This window comes from Amblyraja radiata, chromosome 11 (assembly GCF_010909765.2).
Source record: "Amblyraja radiata isolate CabotCenter1 chromosome 11, sAmbRad1.1.pri, whole genome shotgun sequence".
Lineage (NCBI taxonomy): Eukaryota > Metazoa > Chordata > Chondrichthyes > Rajiformes > Rajidae > Amblyraja > Amblyraja radiata.
The window spans coordinates 40,470,428-40,492,512 of NC_045966.1; the positions used below are offsets into that span (position 1 = coordinate 40,470,428).

Below are 22,085 nucleotides of genomic sequence, written 5' to 3' on the forward strand. Positions count from 1 at the left end.
ATTTCAAGCGGAGTTTAAATAATTGCATATTTGCATTTGATTTACATTTGAAATTCTATTGCAGGGAGAAAGTCAGGTGGTTTTTAGTGGGAACGGATGCATTAGCCAGAACCATTTTCGCCGGCAAAAGGCTACACAATCGCTCTTCAGAAGCTGTTAGTTTGTGCCGTTCCGCCTCTCAGGGGCGGTGAGCCGCTTTCTCCCACTCCTCCCTCCCTCCCTCCCCCCTTCCCTCTTCCCCTATTTCCCCGTGTTAGCGTTAAACACACACACAGTCGGAAAGCCGAGAGAGAGGGGGGCGAGCGAGCACTCCGTTCATCCTCTCTCTCTCTGTCTCTCTCTCTCCCTCCCCCTCCCCTCCCCTCCCTCCACCTCTCTCCCCTAGGCTGTTACTACACCAAGCAGTGGACTGTGGGCTGCGGGAGATGTTAGGAGCCGCGTTTGAAACAGGCATCTCTACGCCCGAGTGCGTATAGAGTACGTGGGAGAAACGATTCAGACCGCCTCGCCTCCGGTTCTACTGGAAATAAAGTTTGATCTCGGTGGAAATAGACTTGTGCGAGCGTTTTACTACAGGGAGTCCCAGGGTCATTTTGGGAGATGGCTGCTTCGGACGGGAGCCGCGTTTTGAACGGGTTAGCCCTATCCCTCTGGATATGTTTGACTTTGTTGAAGGGATCTCACGGGCAGATCCGCTACTCCATTCCCGAAGAGCTGAAACACGGGGCGTTCGTGGGGAACATCGCCGATGATCTGGGGCTAGACGTGGCCGAGCTGTCCGCTCGCAGGTTCCGAATGGTCTCCAGCACGCGTAGACAATATTTGGAGGTGAATTTGGAGAACGGGATACTGTTTGTGAACGAGAAAATGGACAGGGAGCAACTCTGCGGTACCAGCGCGTCCTGTTTCCTCAACCTCGAGATTGTGATTGAAAATCCCTTGGAACTGTATCAGGCTGAAATCGAGATCTTGGACGTTAATGACAATTCTCCGCGTTTCCCCAGCAGTCACGTTAGGTTGGAGGTGACCGAGTCGGCAGCTCTCGGAGCGCGGTTCCCCTTGGAGAGCGCGCAGGATCCTGACGTCGGGACCAATTCCCTCCGCACTTACCGGCTGTCACCGAACGAGCATTTCCTTCTGGACGTTCAGACCCGGAGCCAGCGGAGTAAGTTGGCGGAACTCATCTTGGAGAAACCTCTAGACCGGGAGCAACAGGCTCTTCACCGGTTGGTGCTGACGGCGGTGGACGGGGGGATCCCGGAGAAATCCGGTACCGTCCGCATTACCGTCAGCGTGCTGGATGCCAATGATAACACCCCGGTCTTCGACCAGACTGTGTACACGGTGAGGCTGCGTGAAAACGCGCCCACGGGCTCCCTGGTCATCAATCTCAACGCCACTGACTTGGACGAAGGGACCAACGCTCGCATAGTCTACTCGCTGGGCAACCACGCTCACGAGAGGGTGCGGGAACTGTTCACGGTGGAGCCACAGAACGGGGAGGTCAGGGTGAAGGGGGTCATGGATTACGAGGAAGCCTCGGTCTACGAGATCTTCGTCCAGGCCAAAGACCTGGGTCCCAACGCGGTGGCGGCCCATTGCAACGTGTTGGTGGAGGTGGAGGACGTGAACGACAACGATCCTCAAGTGGTCCTGACCTCCCTCTCTAGCCCGGTTCCCGAGGACGCTCCGCCGGGCACAGTCATCGCTCTCATCAGCGTGACCGACCGGGACACCGGAGCCAGCGGCAAAGTCAATTGCCGCCTTCTGGGCGGGCTCCCGTTCAAACTGTTGCCGTCCTTTAAGAAGTATTACACCTTGGTTACCGACGGGCCGTTGGACCGGGAGATGGTGGCCGAATATAACGTGACGGTGGCGGCCAGAGACGCGGGCAACCCTCCCCTCTCCAGTAACACTACCATCTCGGTCAAATTGTCGGATGTGAACGATAATCCTCCCCGCTTCACCCTCCCGGCTTACACCGTGTATATTACCGAGAACAACGCACCGGGCGCCTCTATTTGCTCGGTAACCGCAGTGGACCCAGACGCCAACCAGAACTCTTACCTCTTCTACTCTATCTTGGAAAGCCGCATACAAGGCATGTCGATCTCCACCTACGTCTCGGTCAACTCGGACAACGGTAACGTCTACGCCCTTCGCTCTTTCGACTACGAGCAACTCAAAAGTTTCCAAATCCTGATCCAAGCCCAAGACGCGGGCTTCACGCCTCTCAGTAGCAACGCCACCGTCAACGTCTTCATCCTGGACCAGAACGACAACGGGCCGGTGATCGTATCTCCGCTGGCCCGCAACGGCTCGGTGGCCGTGGAGACGGTGGGGCGCTGGGCTGACGCTGGGACCTTGGCGGTCAAGGTGACGGCGGTGGACGCGGACGAAGGCCAGAACGCTCGGGTGTCTTACCGGCTGCTCCGAGTCACCGACCGGGGGCTGTTCAACTTGGAGATCCACACAGGAGAGGTTAGGCTGGCTAGAAGTTTCGGGGCCAAGGACTCAACCCAACAGAGGTTGGTTGTCCAAGCTAAAGATAACGGCGTGCCTTCGCTCTCGGCCACAGTCACAATCGTGTTAACGGCGGTGGACACTCTAGTCAGTCATAAACCCGAACTGACCAGCGAGCCCGAGGTACACTCTGACCTAACCCTCTATCTAATCATCTCACTGGGCTCCGTATCGTGCTTGTTTCTGGTCGCCATCGTGATCTTGGCGCTGGTGAGATGCCGGAGGGATCAAATCCACGGACACTCCAGCCCGGTCGTAGCTTGTTGCTCAAAGTCGTGCCTCGGGAGACGCCGAAGTTCTGCCGAGATGTTTCAGAAGTCCAATGTCAACGTTCAGTTGGCCGCCGGCACCAAGGCAGCCCCGAGCGCCTCTGAAGTCAACGGCTGCCGGCTCCCGTCGCAAACCTACTGCTACAAGGTGTGTCTGACACCGGAGTCGGCCAAGAGCGACTTCATGTTCCTCAAACCCTACACCCCGCAGAACAACCAGATCGAAGGTCGCGACAATCGCCAAGGACTGGTGGTGGGATCTGCCCCCAGCGCTCCCGGGGAGGTGAGTCCGCAGTCCCGGCAGCTCAAGGGCCGGAGCTCCTGTAAACGGAACCCATTACGTTTATATTTTCCTTTAACAACCTCCATTATATTTCATCCTCACTTACATTAACCACCAACACGAAATACACAATGTGCTGGAGTAACTCAGCGGGTTGGGCAGCATCTCTGGAGATAATGTAGAAACGAGAAACTGCAGATGCTGGTTTCGAAGGAAAAATCACAAAGTGCTGGAGTAACTCAAAGGTTCAGGCAGTATCTCTGGAGATAATGTAGAAACAATGAATTGCTGATGCTGGCGAATAAAAAGAAAACACACAAAGTGCTGGAGTAACCCAGCGGGTCAGGCAGCATCTGTGGGGGTAGTGTAGAAACAAGGAACTGCAGGTGCTGGTTTTCAAAATAAACCCCCACAAATTGCTGCATTGACTCAGAGAGTCAGGCAGCATCTCTGGAGAACATGGACATGTGACATATCGGGACTGAAGGAGGGTCCCGGCCTGAAACGTCACATCTCCATGTTCTCCAGTAGTGCTTCCTGATCCACTGAGTTACTCCAGCACGTTGTGTGTTTTTTTTTGGAAACCAGCATCTGCAGTCCCGAAACCCCAGCCGAGCACAGAGAATATAGGTCCATATAAATGGAGATTAGCGTTATCTTCGAATTAAACAGCGTTTCTCAATTGCGGCTGTTCAATTAGTCCCACTCTCTTTGATCTTTCGCCACTACTTAGTTTCCTTAGTAACTATATATCCCAATTCCCCTTTGACCCACTTGCCTGCCAGCTAAACCAAAATCTCCCAATTCCGCGTTCTCTCTCAGCCACACACACACACACACACACACACACACACACACACACACACACACGCACGCGCACGCACACGCACACACACACACACACACACACACACACGCACACACACGCACACGCACGCACACACACGCACACAAACACACAGAGTTGCAAAACAAAAATCAATATTTCTGATAATGTCAAAGATCAATGGAACTGTAGCAAAAACACAACGTGCTGGAGGAACTCAGCAGGTCAGGCAGCATCTGGAGGGAATGGACCGGCGATGTTTTAGGTTGGGACCCTTCACAATACATTGGCTTCCCCAACGTCAAAGACATAGTTATTTGATGTTAAATAATCCAACAGTTATGAGATTAATGTTGTCTCGTATACTGAGGTACAGTGAAAGGCTTTGTTTTGCACGCTATCTAATCAAGCCAAACTCGTGTACAATAGATAGAGCAAAGGGGGTAGACACAGAGCGTAGAATATAGTTCTCAGCATTGTAGTGTAGTCCAATGTCTACAATAGGGTAGAGATGAACCGGACAGTATCCTAATTTATGGAAGGACCGTTCAGATACCTGATAACAGATGTGCAGAAACAGCGTCTGGTGGTGCGCGTTTTAAGCTGGTGCACCTTCTGCTGGACGGGAGTGGGGAGAAGAAGGAATGGCCGGGGTGGGACAGGGACAAGTCTTTGATTAGTGCAGCAAAGTGGCGCTGAGGTTAAAGATCAGTCTATTGGTCTAGTAAATTGGCCGAGAAGCCAAACGGTTTCATCATCTTACGTTATGTATTAGCATTGTCACAGCATCTGCATTGAAACTATTGTGTTGAGGCTGCATGTAGAGCAGGTATTAAGGACAAGTCACACTAGAGTTGAGGTTTACAACATTTTTATTGGTTGCAGAGGGGTTGGGTTACAGATTTTTGTAGACCACCTCCCACACACTGAGAGGCCTGAAGATGGGTGTCGACCCGAAACGTCACCCATTCCTTCTCTCCAGAGATGCTGCCTGTCCCGCGGAGTTACTCCAGCTTTTTGCGTCTATCTCAGGAGAAGACCACATCGTTGTCCATTCAAAGTGAATATCAACTTCTGCAGATATCAATGTCCCTCTCCGCCGCTCTTCCAGTCGTGTATGTTTTGATAACAGTAGAAGAGGGGTCCCCGACCTGTCTTCGGCCCAATCCCTCCATCGATGGCGTACCTGTTAGAGTTGCTGCCTTACTGCGCCAGAGACCCGGGTTCGATCCTGACTATGCGTGCTGTAGACACGGAGTTAGTACGTTCTCCCAGTGATCGTGTGGGCGTTCTCAAGGTGCTCCGGTTTCCTTCCACACTCCAAAGACGCACGGATGCTTCGATTACGGTGTGTAGGCGAGTGCTGGTGTTCGGGGGGTGATCGCTGGTCGACGCGGACTCGGTGGGTTCGCGCTGTATCTCTAAAGTCTAATGTATCCCAAATGGCAAAGCCTTCGGTTAGGGACATTTCTCCTACAACGCCCAAGTTACATAAACCACGTCAGCGGCATAGGAGGAGTAAATTCAAGTCTGCGCAAAGAGATGCAAAATATTGCCTTGAATTGTATCAGTGCATTTACCAGAACATCGTTTTTTATTTAGTCAGGGGTTTAGCTAAGTTCAGGGTGATTCATTGACAAGATAGTGATTATGATTCCAAGCACGCAGCGCATTGAAATGTGCCAGCATCTGATCGAAAAATCCAGAGCGCTGGATGTTTGCAAGTGTTTAGATATTGCCGTTGCTGCCCAATGTTGCTGAGAACTAGCATCACCCGGCATCTTGCATCAGAAAACGACGAGCCTGCCGTTTATTAGCCGCCTCGACTGTCCGACAACTGAGTGGGTTATAGTGATAGCACGGAAACAGGCCCTTCAGCCCAACTCGACCATTCCGACCAAGATGCCCCATCTATCCGGCTCAATATGCCAGCGTTTGCCCCCATATTCCTTTAAACCTTTCCCAACCATGTACCCGCCAGTGTAATTTAAATGATTTTATAGTACCTGCCTCAACTACCTCCTTTGGCAGTTCGTGTGGTTACGTAGACCAGTTGAGGTGGCACATTGGCACAGCGGGTGGAGTTGCTGCTTTACAGCAACAGATACCCAGGTTTAACCCTGTCTGTACGGAGTTTGTACATTCTCTCTGTGACCGTGTGAAAATTCTCCGGGTGCTCCAGTCCTCCCCCTCTCCCCCCCCCCCCCCCACCCCCCCCCCCCCCCCCCCCCCCCCCCCCCCCCCCCCACCGCCACACATACACACTCCAAAGGCGTACAGGTTGGTAAGTTTAATTGGCTTCGGTAAGATTGTAAATTCTCCTTAGTGTGTAGGATAGTACTGGGTGATCGCTGGTCGGCGGGGACTCGGTGAGCCGAAAGGGCCTATTTACAAGCTGTATCTTTAAAGTATAGCCGATTTTTCCCGTGTTTTGCTCCATATACCTCTAAAACTTTCCAATCCATGTACCTGCCACAACTACCTCATCTGGCAGCTCGTGTGGTTGAACTGTTCGAAGTCAAACACATTTATGTTGAAAACACAGTGCTGGAGTAACTCAGCGGGTCAGGCAGCATCTCTGGGGAACATGGATAGGTGATATTACGGGACTGACGAAAGGTCCGGACCAAAAATGTCACCTATCCATGTTCTCCAGGAATGCAGCAGCACATTGTGTCTTTTTTATTTGTAAATCAGCACCTGCAATTCCTAGTTTCTGCACATTTTATTGGCCCGGAGTCACATATAATTGTCCCGGGGTGTCGGGAGGACGAGAAAGTGGAATAACATTGAAGTCGAGTGAATGACAGACTCGTGGGGCCGAACGGCCTGTTTCCACCGTGAAACAAGGAACTGCAGATGCTGGTGGGTAATGCATGATCACTGAATGAAGAAGGGTCGCGACCCGAAACGTCACTCATCCATATCGGGCTGAGATGCTGTTTGACCCTCTGAGTTATTCCAGCTCCCTGCTCTCTGTTTCCATGCTGTTTCTCCAACACAAATTAAACGAAAACGAAATTCCTCCCCTCCTCAACACAGTCCCATCTCATCCGAAGTGATCTGATCCCGAGAGATTTGTTACCGCTTAGGGGAGGGGTGGGTGTGAGATTAGTTTCCCCGTCCGCTGATGCCCACGCATTCAACGAGAGACATTACATTTCCGAGGGAAGAAAAAAACAAATTTCTTACTCTCACTTTTTTTCGTGCGTCGCAAACCTTTTTCTTTATTGTAATCTACAGTAAATGGATTTAAATTGGCTGCTTCTCGCATTAGGGCGACGCTAACCACCGCCGGCTGGTAATCACTCTATCCTTCACGCTGTGTTAGTCACCAGCGCGACACAGCGGGGTGGTAGGGCGGGATGTTGAGATAGAAAGCCGCGCAAACTATATTCCTTTATAGTGACGCCAGTCTGGGTTGATTTTGTTCCGTTTGTGAATTTCACAATGTGAGCTGTCTGGAAGAAACATCGCCCACGTTATAATATCACAAATATATATACACATACACAATGTCTGCGATTATACATACATGTATATGTATATATATATATATATATGAAGATAGACACAAAATTAATATATATATATAACTTTTTGTTGGTTAATATAGTATGTGTGCCTTACGGTGTGTGTACATACACGCCCCCCTCCACACACACATATATTTAGATACTGATCTTCTTTGTGGGTTATCATTGTGTGTGTGTGTGTGTGTGTGCATTATGGCGTGTGGGGAAAATACATACATGAACACACACACACACACATATATATATATTTAGTGTGTGTGTGTGTGTGTGGTGCATCTGGAATTCATTGCCACAGTCGGCGGTGGAGGCCAAGTCAATGGGTATTGTTAAAGCAGAGATTGACAGGTTATTGACTGGCACGGGCGTCAAAGGCTACGGGGAGAAGGCAGGAGAATGGGGTTGAAAGGGAAAGATAGATCAGCCGTGATTGAATGGCGGAGTAGACTCGATGGGCCGAACGGCCTATTCCTGCTCCAATGAAGTGTGAATGTCAAGAAAAACGGAAAGAGGGCCGTTCGGCCCATCGGCCCCGTGACGGCTCTTTTAAGGATCGAACCTCTGCGCCCCCCCCCCCCCCCCCCTCTCTGAACACTTCGCAGTCCTGCATTTCCCCCGAACAAGTATAACATTTGCACCCGGTATTATTCAATTGGGAGGTGAAATCCCATGAAAATAGGTGCAATATGTCTTTAGGACCCCCCCCCCCCCCCCCCCCCCATTCCCTCCAAACATTTTGCCGAAGGATTCCAGTCCTCGTATAAAAAGTCGCTCCATTTGGCTATCAAATGTGAAGGATTCTTTTAAATTTGCAATGCTCAATTTCGTTGGCCAAATTCGACCAGGCAGCGACAGAAACGTTATTAGATTGTGAAGTAGGGTCTGATGGAAGAGAGCAGGTCATTGCTTCTGACTTGGTCTTTATTGAACAAATCGATCTGAATTGCGCCGTCACCTCGCCCACATCTGCAAATCAATACAGCTGTGGCTTCTGTCTATGGGTTTCGCAGCAAGCGGAATTAATATTCAGCGCGACGGATAACGCTTTAGAAGCTTTGATGCGAGCTTTGCATCTTGGCTCCCTTCAACATTGGTTCGGCCACATCGTCAGGCTGATAAGATCAATTAATTCTGATGTGCAGAGGGAGCTCAGATATTGTACGCGGTGAGGTGAAATATTCAATTCACTGCCCTGGGTTACCCTTCTTGTCAGTTGCATAAGCGAACGCATTACTGAAATTCTGAATGTCGTGTGGAAATTATCCGGATCCATGTACAGAGAGCATTTTTGAGAAGAAAGAATAGGGACAGCCGAAGCAGCGCCAGCGAAGGTTTAATAAAACGCACATTTAATTAATGTCAACCACAATCCTATCAATACCGAGAGCTTCAAAGTGGACCGAGCACAAGAAAAGAAAATTGTCCAGTTTACAGATCCACTTTGTAGTCTGACCTTGAAACGTTTTTTGTTAGTAAGAGCGCTTTGAAAAATTAGTATTGCTGTTAATCCATGCAATTGGCAGCCCTTAATTAAAGCTTAACCCTTTAAATGATTCAACGTATTTTATACAGGGCGCGAAATTGGGCCAACCTGTTTAAAAATCGATGCATTAATTCAGATTCATTTTAGTTTAATTTAGAGATACAGCGCGGAATCAGGCCCTTCGGCCCGCCGAGTCCGCGCGGACTAGCGATCATCCCATACACTTGCACTATCCTATACACTAGGGATAATTTACAATCTTTACCGAAGCCAATTAATCTACAAACCTGACCAGTCTGAAGAAGGGTCTCGACCTGAAACGTCACCTGTTCATTTCTCTCAAGGGATGCCGCCTGATCCGCTCAGCATTTGTGTCTATATTCGGTGGAAACCAGCATCTGAAGTACCTTCTTACATAACCTACAAACCTGTACGTCTTTGGAGTGTGGGAGGAAACCGGAGCACCCGGATAAAAGCCACGCGGTCACTGCGAGATCACCCTCATGGTCAGGATGGATCCCGGGTCTCTGGCGCTGGAAGGCAGCAACTGCACTGATGCACCACTTCTAGTTTGTAGATCCAAGTGGGGGCATTTGCACGCCTTTGACTTATTGACATGCAAGTTTGTTTTGGTGAGCTTTTTACACGGGAGAGAAGCAAATCAGAGACACAGTGATACTCCCCTCTCCTCTACACCCACTCAAATCTTCACATGTTGTGTGTAGTGCTGAATTCAGGCACAACAAACGGCCCGTTGTTATGTTTTCCAGGTTAAACATCAAAACATTGACTACTACTCTTCGCCCTGCCAGAGACACACAGAGAGCAGGTACTATACAAACTTCCTTCATTGACATGTTCATACATTCAGATCATGCCTTTGTCTTTTTTTTTTTTTTTTGTGTTAGTCGGTTGTTTATTAATTTTCTACGCCCCTCTCATATTGTATTTCCTGATATCTGTCCACAGCTCTTGGGAACCAGAGGAAAACCGAGTCCGGGCAGGTGCACAGAAAGAGGCAAACAAGATGCAAGCGGCCGTCCCCACACCAAGCGGTGAATATCGAGGGCGTGGAGGGGGTGAGTGGAGGAGAGAGAGAGAGCGAAGAGGGAAGGGGGGAGGGGGGGGGTGGATTGGGGAGAGGGGGAGAGAGTTTGGGAGAGGGAGAGAGGAGCGTGTGCGGAGGCGGAGAGAGGCAAGCAAATAATTGGAGGGCGGGCGTGGGGTTGTTGGTGGAGAGAGAGGGAGAGATAGAAAGAGACAGAAAGGAAAACACAGAGAGAGAGAGAGCGAGGGGAGCTAGCGAGTGGGGGTGTTTTGCAGAGAGAAGGGTGATAGGGCGAAGGAGACAGGCAGGGATGGAGAGAAGCAGAGAGGTAGAGAATCAAGCGGGAGAGGGAGGATTGGCAGAGAGAGAAGAGAGACACAGTGAGAGAAAGTCAGACGGAGACAATGGAACAGAGAGGTGGAGGGGGTCGGGTAAGCAAGCCGGGGGGTGCCGGTGGGGGGGGGGGGGGGGGGGGGGGGGGAGAGGCAGGAAGGTGACAAGCGGCGATGGCGAGAGAAGCAAGGGGGGGGGGGTTAATAGAGAGGGAGAACGAGAGAGAGTTCGGCAAAGAAACAGAGGTAAGCAGAGAGATAAAGAGAAGCGGGGGTGGGTCCAGAGAGTGAAAAACAGAGGCACACGCAGTCTCTGACTGAAACGATGGCAAGTTGACAGAGGGGCAGGTGATCGGACGGAGAGAAAGAGGGAGAGAGAGACAGGCAGGCAAGCAAAGGAAGAGGGACGGGTAGACAAAGAGGAAGGCAGGCAGAGGGAGTGAGGGAGAGGGACAGACACAAACAGAAAGTAGCTGAAAGAGAGAGAAAGGGAGAGGGAGAGGGACTGCTACTAGGCACTTCTCCACCCCTATCAATCGGCATCTCTGTCAACATATACATATCATTGACAGAGTTAGCATATCACATCGTAGCAGAACATGTTTAATGATTGCTTCAGTGATGAAGGAACATTTTAAAAAGCAGGATCACACAGCCTCTAGCTAGAGGGTTCCCAGCCGGCCGACACCGGCGCGCTTGGAATCGCCGTTTCATTGTTGGTTATTTCAGTGTTGGTATCATTCCTTGTCCCCAGTCGCCATCACGTTATTGTCGTTTCGGGGAGCTCCCCCGACATTTCTGTTTCTGAGCATCCTTTGTTTCAAGAGGAGAAGAGCAGGGACAGTTTCTGAAACGAGATAACGGGAAAGATTGATTCTGCGGTTAGCAGCTGTTTCTGACCAAACTGCCGGCGGCTCGTAGCCGCTACAGTGACCCCCAAGCCCGTGATATATGTAAAGTAAAACATTTACCCCCCCCCCCCTTTCCCCACTGATAACTGTTACTTAACTGTTTTCTTAGTTCAGCCTTTGAGTGACCATCCAGTGGAAGATGGCAGCGAACTAAGATTTCCCCTGTGTTATGAAACCTCCGACTGTATATTGTAGTCTCCCAGGGCGCAGAACACCTTTGCCTGGGGCTGTTGGCGGCAGACAGACACGGCGTTTCACCAGCTCAGCGTCGCCTGTCTCGATGTCTCACAGAGTCTTTATTGCCGTCTCCTTTTGTACACCGTTATATTCCTCGGTCTGCCCCCCCCCCCTCTCACTCGCTTGTTTCTATCTATCTCTTTCTCACTTTCTTTCTGTGTCTGTCTGTCTGTCTGTCTGTCTGTCTGTCTGTCTGTCTGTCTGTCTGTCTGTCTGTCTGTCTACCTGTCTGTCACCCCCCTCTCTCTCTCTCTCTCCACTGTTTGTCACTATCTATCTTTCTTTGGTTTCACTCCATCTACCCCTCTCCCTTTCTCTGCCGTTTGCCACCATCTCTCTTTATCCTGTTTCACTCCATCTCTCCCTTTCTCTGCCATTTGTCACCATCTCTTTCTCTCTCTCGTTTCACTCCATCTATTTTTCTTTCCTTCTCTACTTCCCATTTGTTGCCATCTCTCTCTCCCCCCCACACTTCTCTTGTTCCCATGACCATTTCTGTTTCTCTCTCTGTATCCCTCTTTCTCTCTCTGTCTCACTGTCTCTCTCATCATTTCCCATCTTACCCCTTCACTTTTCTCTCACAATTTCTCTCTTCTCTACATTCGGTCCCTTCTGTCTCTGTCCTGTATTTTTGCTGTTGTTCTTTCCCCATATCTGCCTCACTGTGTTTTCGAGTGTGTGTGTGCGTGTTCCTGCACGTGTGTGTTGGTTGGTCCATGTGTGTTTGCTTCTGTGTATTTGTACGTCTTGTGCAAATGTTTGTATTAGCCGTATACATGTGCTTGTATATGTGTGTGCTTTCCTGTGTGTGCATGTGTGTCTTTTTGTGTGTGTTTGTGCATTGGGTTTGTGTTAGTTTGTATGTATGCATCTTTCAATCTTTGTGTGTTTGTGTTAATTTGTATATGCGTGTTTGCACATATGTGTTTGTATATACATCAAAGATTGTGGGGAGAAGGCAGGAGAACTGGATTGAGAGGGAATAAAAGATCAGCTATGATTGAATGGCGGAGTGGACTCCATGAGCCGAACGACCTTATTCTGCTTCTGGTCTTGTATATGTCTTTGTGTTCGTGTGTCTTTGAATCTGTGCGTGTGTCTATGAGTGTGTGTTAATATATGTGTGGGTGTTTCTATGTGTGTGTGTCTATGAGTGTGTGTGTATGTGTGTGAGTGAACACAGACACAAACTGCTGGAGTAACTCAGTGGGTCAGGCAGCATCTCTGAAGAAATGGAATAGGTGATGATTCGGGACGAGACCCCTCTTCAGACTGGTGTGTCTGTGTCTATGTGTGTGTGTATGACTGTGTCTTTGTGAGTGTGTGTGTGAGTGTGCGTGTCTGTGTGTGGGTGTGTGTGTCTATGAGTGTGTATGTGTGTCTATGAGTGTGTGCGTGTGCATGTCTGTGAGTGTGTGTCTGCTTCATCTTCTGATCGGCACTGTCTCTTCAGCTTCTCTCACTGCCTGTCATCCTCTTGCTAGTAATTCAATTCAATACGGTTTAGCAGTTAAAGTGTCTGCCGCATCTAAACCAGTTAAATGTGCATGAACGCCCTGATTATGTTAATGCCGGCACTGTTCATTAAACTAACGAAATCATAAGTAATGAAAACAGTGAAATGAAATTAATGTGGTGAGATTTCGAAATACATTATGGGAACGTATCTTTTTTTTCTCTCTGGAGAGTTCTCTAAAGGGCATCTTATTGAGGGGAAGCGTGACTATAATTGTGGTGAAGGAATATTTACAATGGTCTCGAGGGATAGGAGTTGAGAGAGGATGAAGGAAGATAATGGATGAGCAGGTGTCCTTTAAATGCATAATGCAGTGAGAGGTGGTACATCAAGGACAGGGAGGTGATTGAAGCTGATCTCCGGGTGAGGGGCAAGTTGGACCAGACTTTGAGGACAATCCCACAGGAATTTGTGGAGAATCCTTCAGTGAGTATAGATGTTGGGAGTTCCTGTTACTGTGGTAGTCAAAAATGACACCAGGATCTTGATCGGTTGGGCAGATGGACTGAGGAATGGTTAATGGGGTTTAATACAGGGAAGGGTGGGGTGTTGCATTCGAGGAAGTCTAACCAGGGCAGGACCTACACAGTGAATGACAGGGCTCCGGGGAGTATTGTAGAGTAGAGGGATCTAGGAGAGCAGGTATGTAGTTCCTTGAAAGTGGTGTCACAAGTAGATAAAGGGCGTTCAGGAAGGTTTTTTGCACATTGGCCTTCATCAGTTAGAGGATTGAGTGCAGAAGTTGGCGGGTCATGTTACAGTTAGTTGTACAAGACATTGAGAGTATTGTGTTCAGTCTCAGTCACCATGTTACAGGAAAGATGTTGAAAAAGGTGCAGAGAAGATTTACGAGGAAGTCATCAGGACTCGAGGGCCGGAGCTATAGGGAGAGGTTGGGCAGGCTAGGACATTATTCCTTGGAGTGCAGGAGGATGAGGGATGATCTTATAGTGGTGTATGAAATCACGAGGGGAATAGATAGGGTGAATGCATAGTTTTTTGCCGAGAGTAGGGTAATTGAGAACCAGAGGGCATAGGTTTAAGATAAGGTGGGAGGGGGGGGGGGGGGGGGGGGGGGGGGGAGGGGTGGGGGTGAAAGATTTACTAGGAACCCGACGGGTAACATTTTTACACAAAGGATGGTGGGTGTATGGAAGGAACTGCCAGAGGAGGTCGCCTCGCTTGGCTTGGTGCCAATATTTGCTAACTCTTTCTTGAAGCTTGGATATGCAGTGTAAACACAATCTGTGGCTGAACATATATTTGTGGCACATTTTGTCTATTTGTTTAGTCATAATCTTGATATTCGATTAATATTCATTCTGCTGCTTCCTGAAGAATAAGAATAAACGAGGCAGTGTGTCCAACCTCTCCAAGTGCAAAATCCTTCTTTGTTTATTGTGTCTTGTTCCACTATAACCCTGCTCTTGTATACTGACTGTTATTAAAATTCCTATTCCAAGCATGACAGGATCAAAGCTGTGTACAGAGTCAGCATTAAGTGCACTTTGCACATCAGTCCACAGAATATTTATATTTGTAGGGAGTTTGTATGTTCTAACTGTGACCGTGTGGGTTTTCTCAATGTGCTGTCTCCTCCCATCACAGGCAAGTTTCCTCCCGCACTCCAAAGGCGTACTGGTTATAGGTTAGTTGGCTTTGGTAAAATTACCCTGGTAAATTACCCTAATGTATAGGATAGTATGAGGTGATCGCTGGTCGGTGAGGGTTTGGTGGGCTGGCGGGCCTGTTTCCACATTGAATCTCTAAAGTCTATAATCCGGTTGTACAATGGCGGAATGGTGGCGCAGCTGGCGGAGCCGTTGCCTCGGTTGCTGTCTATGTGGAGTTTGCAGGTTCTCACTGCGGCGGCGTGGTTGGTGACTGGTGAGTATATGGAATGAGCTGCCAGATGAGGTAGTTGTGGCTGGACAGGTACATGGATAGGATGGGATTAGAGGGATATGGGTCAAACGCAGGCAGGTGAGATAATGTCGATTGGGCAAGTTGTGTAGTAGGACCTGTTTCCATGTTATATGACCCCATGACTCCAACTGTATTTGATTCCATCACCTCTGTCATCACTGGCAAGGGGTTATGTTCTATAGTTTAGGTATGCAGTGTTAATAAATAGGAACGGCCTGTGTGTGGCAGAAGCGAGGAGTTTAATCAGAAACCCTCATTTAAAGAAACAAGGAACTGCAGATGCTAGTTTCCGTAAAAGGACACAAAGTGCTGGAGTAACTCAACGGGTCAGGGAGCATCTCCGAAGAACATGGAGACGAGGGAGGTTTTTGATAGGCAGGTGGCTGGAACAAAGGCCAGAGATAAGAGCAGAAGGTGTGACAGACTGATGGAAGTGTCGCAAATTGTGAAGCAAGAAAAAGGAATGTAGGAGAAAGGGGAGGAGAGAAATTGGTGGGAGTTCAGGTGGAGCACAGAGGAGGAGGGGGGGGGGGGGTGAAAGAGGAGGAGGGATGCAGTTGTTAGAGGCTATCTAAAATGAGTGAAATCAACATTCATACCCTTGGGCTGTAAACTTTCATATACCTCCTATGATTTAGTTGGTCAACAGTGCCATCAAGTGACAAAATCATATGATTACAAGTTTCAAAATCAGGATACATCATGAGCATGCTCTCTCACCAACTAGAGCGGTCCTGACCTCCAATTTACCTCATTGGAGACCTTCGGACTATCTTTTGTTGGACATTACTGGACTTTATCTTGCACTAAACGTTCTACCTTTTCTCCTGTATCTGTACATTGTGGATGGCTCGGTTGTAATCATGTATAGTCTTTCTGCTGACTGGATAGCACGCAACAAAAAGCTTTTCACTGTGCCTCAGTACACGTGATAATAAACTAAACTAAACTTTACTTACTAAAGTAAACCCATTACATACAGATATAATAAACACAATCCAATATCAACAACTACAACATTAGTGCACACAAAAAAAATAATTCCCTAGTATTCTCTGCCTCAGAGGGCGATGGAGGCGGGTTCTCTGGATGCTTTCAAGAGAGAGCTAGATAGGGCTCTTAAAAATAGCGGAGTCAGGGGATATGGGGAGAAGGCAGGAACGGGGTACTGATTGGGGATGATCAGCCATGATCACATTGAATGGCGGTGCTGGCTCGAAGGGCCGAATGGCCTACTCCTACACCTATTGTCTATTGTCTATTGTCTATAACCATGGACATAGACCATCATTGTTAATAGTTGCTGAGGTTCGTGTGCATTTTTCAAGAGCCTGATGGTTGTTGGGAAGAAGCTGTTCTTGAAGCTGGAGATCACTGTTTTCAGATTCCAATACTTCTTCGTGATGGCAGGAGTGAGCTGAGAGTGCTCACTGATGATGCTGACTGCCTTTTTGAGGCAGCGACTCCTGTAGATCCCTTCGATGGTGGGGAGGTAAGTAGCCGTGATGGACCAGGGCAGTGTCCACCACTCTTTCTAATCTCCTTCGTTACTGGGCATCGAGCCAAACACAGGCAAGTGGGACTAGATCAGGTAGGGGACTTGGTCGGTATGGTCGACTTGGAGCGAAGGGTCTGTTTGCCTGCTGAATACCTTTCTCATTCTGTGAGTCTTTGATGAAAAGGGTAAATTTTAAAGTGCACAACGACGCAGCAGGTAAAACTGCTGTCTCACTATTCCAGTGATTCTGACCCCGGTGCTGAGTGTATGGAGATTGGCTCTTTGTCTCCCAGGTACTCCAGTTTCTTCCCACATCCCAAAGACATTCCGATTTCCTCCCACACCCCAACAACATCCAGGCAACATCCCCGGAGAAAAGGAATATGTGAAGTTTTGGGTTGGAACCTTTCCACGGGTCAATGATGGTCGGCATGGAATTGGTGGTCCGAATGGCTGTTTCCATGACGTATTTCTAAACTCTGAACTATCTCAAAGATAAGCTGGAAGGTAGAAGACAAGTGTTGGGCGGAAGGATCTAATTCCAATGCCGTCTAACTATAACTTCATGATCTTTGACTACACTTTCCCATGATCCCAATCTCCCTTGGGTTCATTGGAATCAAATGAATGGCCATGAAATTCTCCGATTCCATGAATGTCACCCATAACACTTCTCTGAGGTGGAAAATTTGAATGGTTTATATGGAAATATCTCCTCCTCTTGCTCTGAAACTCTTTATTCTGAGTTAGTCCGCGTAGCGGTAAGCTCTTCGGCTTTGCACCATCTGTCCTGTGAAACTTTTGCAGAATCTGAGATATTTGAATGATTCCTCTCCTATTTTGTTCTGAAACTCTATAGAGTATGTGACCAGCTTAACTTCTTGTACAGTCATACAACACGGAAACACACCATGCCCATGATGACCAAGATGCCCCATTTATGCTAGTCCCACCTGCCCTCGTTTGACCAATATCTCTTTAAATCAAGTCAAGTCAAGAGTTTATTGTCATGTGTCCCAGATAGGACAATGAAATTCTTGCTTGCTGCAGCACAACAGCATATTGTAGGCATAAATACAGATCAGATCAGTGTGGCCATATACCATAGAATATATATATACACACATATATAAACAGATAAAGTGCACGAGGCTGTTATAGTTCAGAGTTTGTTTGAAGTTGTGTTTAATAGTCTGATGGCTGTGGGGAAGAAGCTGTCCAGAACCTAGATGTTGCAGACTTCAGGCTCCTGTACCTTCTACTTGATGGCAGCGGAGAGATGAGGATGGTTTGGGTCCTTGATGATGCTGGCAGCCTTTTTGAGGCAGCGACTGTGATAGATCATCTCGATGGTAGGGAGCTCAGAGCCGATGATGGACTGGGCAGTGTTTGCAACTTTTTGCAGCCTTTTCCGCTCCTGGACGCTCAGGTTACCGTACCAAGCCACAATGCAACCGGTCAGCATGCTCTTTCCTGTGCACCTGTAGAAGTTAGAGAGAGTCCTACTTGACATACTGGCTCTCCGTAATCTTCTCAGGAAGTAGAGGCGCTGATGTGCTTTATTTATGATTACATCAGTGTTCTGGGACCAGGAGAGATCTTCGGGAATATGAACGCCCAGGAATTTGAAATTCTTGACCCTTTCCACCATCAACCCGTTGATATAAACGGGGCTGTGGGTTCATATCCTACCACTTCCGAAGTCCACAATCAGTTCCTTGGATTTGCTGGTGTTGAGATTATTGTGCTGGCACCATTTGGTCAATCGGTCGATCTCACTTCTATACTCTGACTCGTCCCCATCAGTGATTCGTTCCACAACAGTGGTGTTGTCGGCGAACTTGATGATGGAGTTTGCACTATGTCCGGCTATGCAGTCATGAGTATAGAGTGAGTACAGCAGGGGGCTGAGCACGCAGCCTTGAGGTGCTCCCGTGCTGATTGTTATCAAGGATGACACATTTCCAGCAATACGGATAGACTTTGGTCTGTGAATGAGGAAGTTGAGGATCCAATTGCAGAGGGACCCAGATCTGAGAGCTTGGTAACCAGCTTGGAAGGGATGATGGTATTAAATGCCGTGCTGTAGTCAATGAATATCAGCCTGACATATGAGTTTTTGTTGTCCAAGTGGTCCTGAGCGGAGTGGAGAGCCAGTGATCCACCGTTGATCTGCTGTGGCGATAAGCGAACTGCAGTGGGTCCTGGTTTTTGTCGAGGTAGGAGTTGATTTGCGGCATGAAGAGAGAAGGCAGGTACAGGATACTGACTTGGATGATCAGCCATGATCATATTGAATGGCGGTGTAGGCTCGAAGGGCCGAATGGCCTACTCCTGCACCTATTTTCTATGTTTCTATGAACAGCCTTTCAAAGCTCTTCATCACCACAGACGTTAGTGCCACTGGTCGATAATCATTGAGGCATGTCACCTTGCTCTTCTTGGGTACCGGTATTATTGATGCCCTTTTAAAGCAGGTGGGAACCTCAGACCTCAGAAGTGAGAGGTTGAGAATGTCTGTAAAAACTCCAGCCAGTTATAACCATATAATAAATTACAGCACGGAAACAGGCCATCTCGGCCCTTCTAGTCTGTGCCGAACACTTATTCTCCCCTAGCCCCATCTACCTGCATTCAGACCATAACCCTCCATTCCTTTCCCGTCCTTATACCTATCCAATTTATTTTTAAATGATAAAATCGAACCTGCCTCGACCACTTCCACTGGAAGCTCATTCCACACATCTACCACTCTCTGAGTAAAGAAGTTGATCCGCACAGGTTTTTAAAAACACGCCCGGGTATACCATCAGGTCCAGGTGCTTTCCGAGGGTTCACCCCTCTGAAGGATCTTCTGACGTCGGCCTCTGTGACTGTGACCGAAATACCATCACGGCGAATGGGTGCTCGGGAAGGCACATCAGTGTTCTCCCTATCTAACCTTTCTTATCCATGCACTTCTCCAATTGTTTTTTAAATGTTGTTATAGTACCTGCCTCAGCTTCCCCCTTTGGCAGATGTTTCCCTGTGAAAAAGTTGCTCCTCAGGTTCCTATCAATTTCTGTTCTTAGTCCTCTGGTTCTTGATTTCCCCCACCCTGGGTAAAAGACTGTGCATTCACCCCATCTATTCCCCTCATGATCTTCTACATCTCTATAAAATCACCCTCCTGTGCTCTAAGGAATAGAGTCCTATCCTGCTCAACCTCTCCCTGTAGCTCAGGCCCTCGAGTTCTGGTAACGTCCTTGTAAATCTTCTCTGCACTCTTTCCAGCTTCAACTCAGATTAATGCAAAAATGCTTACATTTTTCATTCTTGGATGGATCTGTTCCCAAACTACACTGTGATGCATCCCGATGCATTTCCATGAAACATTTGTGGAAGTTGGTGAGAGTTGTTGGGAACATGCCAAACTTCCTAAGCCTTCCAAGGAAGTGGTGGCACTGATATGCTTTCTTGGCCATTGTTTCGATTTGGCTGGTCCAGGCCAAGTTGCTGGTGATATTTGCTCCCCTCGCGCAAGAAGAATATCGCCGCCAGCATAATCAAGGACCAGTCTCACTCCCTTTTCTCCCCCCTCTCCCATCAGGCAAGTGTTACAGAAGTGTGAAAACACAACCTCCAGATTTAGGGACAGTTTCTCCCCAGCTGTTATCAGGCAATTGAACCATCCTATCCCCAACTTGAGAGCGGTCCAGACCTCCCATCTACCACATCGGAGACCTTCGGACTGTCTTCAATCGGACTTTACTGATTTTATCTTCCACTAAACATTATTCCCTTTATCCTGTATCTGTGCACTGTGGACGGCTTGATTGTAATCATGTATAGTCTTTCCACAGACTGGATAGCACGCGACTAAAAGCTTTTCACTGTACCTCGGTACGTGTGGCAATATACGAAACTATTCCTAAGAAGTTGAAACTAGCAACCATCTCTACTTCGGTGCCGTCAATGTATATTGGGGTATGTGTGCCACTTTGGACTTCCTGAAGTCCATCACAATCTCCTTTCAAAGGGCTTTTATTGACAACCAGCAGAAGTCATTGTCAATCCTGAGGGACTGGCTGATAGGAAGAAGAAGAAGCAAACAAAGTAGACGGATTAACGCTTGGAAGATATTTAGAGAGGACATTTTACACATTTGTGTTTGCTCATTATCACGTTTCTATTTGTGGAAAATGTTTTTATGTAACTAAAGTTGCCAGATGTTTCGCTTTCCATCAATGACTTCACTTATTGAGATTCACGAATCATTTAATTCTCCATTTTCAAATAATGTTCCCTATACCGACCCCCTCCCTTTCCCCCTGCACCTTACCCAGCTGCGCACCCATTTCTCCCATCATCTCCACCCCATTCCCCCGTCAACCCTGCTCTTTATATTGCTACACAAACCAACCTTCCTGCCATTGACTCCATCTACACTTCACGCTGCCTAGGCAAGACCACCAGCTTAATCAAGGACCAGTTCCACCCCGGTCACTCCCTCTCACCCCCCCCCCCCCCCTCCCATCAGGCAAGAGGTTCAGAAATGTGAAAACGCACACCTCCAGATTCAGGGACAGTTTCTTCCTAGCTGTTATTCGTCAACTGAATGCTCCTCTCATCATTCATTGGAGATCTTTGAATTATCTATAATCAGACTTTATCGGACTTCAGTGTTACATTAAATGTTGCACACTTATCCTTTATCTTTGCACTGTGGACAGTTTGATTGTAATCATGTCAGGTTTTTTCTTTGACTGGATAGCACGTAAACAAAAGCCTTTCACAGTATCTTGGTACACGTGACAATACTAAACTTAAACTAAACTAAAACAAAATCAAACTTAAACCAAAGCTTCAACCCACAGCTTCAAACCAAAGCTTCAGCCCGAAACTTAAACCCAAAACCTAACCTGAAAACCCGACCCCTTGCCTGCACCCTGGGAAGGGATTGAAATATTTGATTTCTCATTGGTTGCTCTCTGTTTTAAATGTAGGAAACAAGCGAGGAGCTTCATCAGCCGGAGGTGATGGATGGACACCGAGATACGGGCCTCAGTACCCCTACTGCGACCAGCCTACAGGATACAAGCTTAATGTCTACATACCCGGCAATGCACCACTGAAGTCCAGCAAAATGAACTCAGCCACTCAAATGGAGCAGAACAACACCTTCTCTACATTTGGGAAAAAGTCGAAACGAGCGTCACTACAGGACATGGAACTGGACAGGACTTTGAGTTAAAGTTTCCAAACTTGCCGATACTGTCAGGGTGGTTCCATGCCCTTGCTTACACACACACAAAACAAATCAATCAGTTTGATCGACGATGGCCAATAATTGGCAAAAAGCCACGAGAGAGGGAGACGGGATTTATGAACGCTGTTGGGAGTGTGGAATCCTGGTGGAAGGAGACTCGGAAAAGACATTTGGACCAAGCCTGGGAAGAAGAGATGTTGGCCTGGTGACAGGGATGGGGGGGAGAGAGGGGTGTGGGTGGGGAGGGAGAGGGGTGACAATTTTAATTCATCTTTCGGTCTTCGGGAGATGTAGAGGCTACGTGGCTGCTTGTGCTCTTTGCTTTTGTGTCTATGTTCGCCGCATGTCTCCGATTAAAACAGGTTGTGATGTTTGAGATCTCTCTGGTGTTCTGTAGCAAGGGCAAGCTCGAGTGCGTGAGATGGCGTGAGAATGAGTAATGACTCAAAAGC

At 48.2% G+C, this 22,085-nt stretch overlaps 1 protein-coding gene across 4 annotated transcripts; it reads left to right on the plus strand.

The window, feature by feature from the left end:
- Positions 1-355: 355 nt before the first annotated feature.
- Positions 356-21,835, plus strand: LOC116978562 (protocadherin-10-like). Of its 4 annotated transcripts, none has more exons than XM_033029791.1 (4): positions 356-3,075; positions 9,688-9,746; positions 9,887-9,996; positions 21,371-21,835. In XM_033029791.1, exons 1-4 carry the CDS (start codon positions 601-603, stop codon positions 21,616-21,618), a joined length of 2,892 nt encoding a protein of 963 aa, XP_032885682.1. In that variant the 5' UTR covers positions 356-600; the 3' UTR covers positions 21,619-21,835. The 4 variants fall into 4 exon arrangements, with proteins under 4 accessions (XP_032885682.1, XP_032885684.1, XP_032885685.1 ...); XM_033029793.1 differs by having other exon boundaries at positions 9,887-9,972; XM_033029794.1 differs by lacking the exon at positions 9,688-9,746 and having other exon boundaries at positions 9,887-9,972; positions 21,371-21,516.
- Positions 21,836-22,085: the final 250 nt, after the last annotated feature.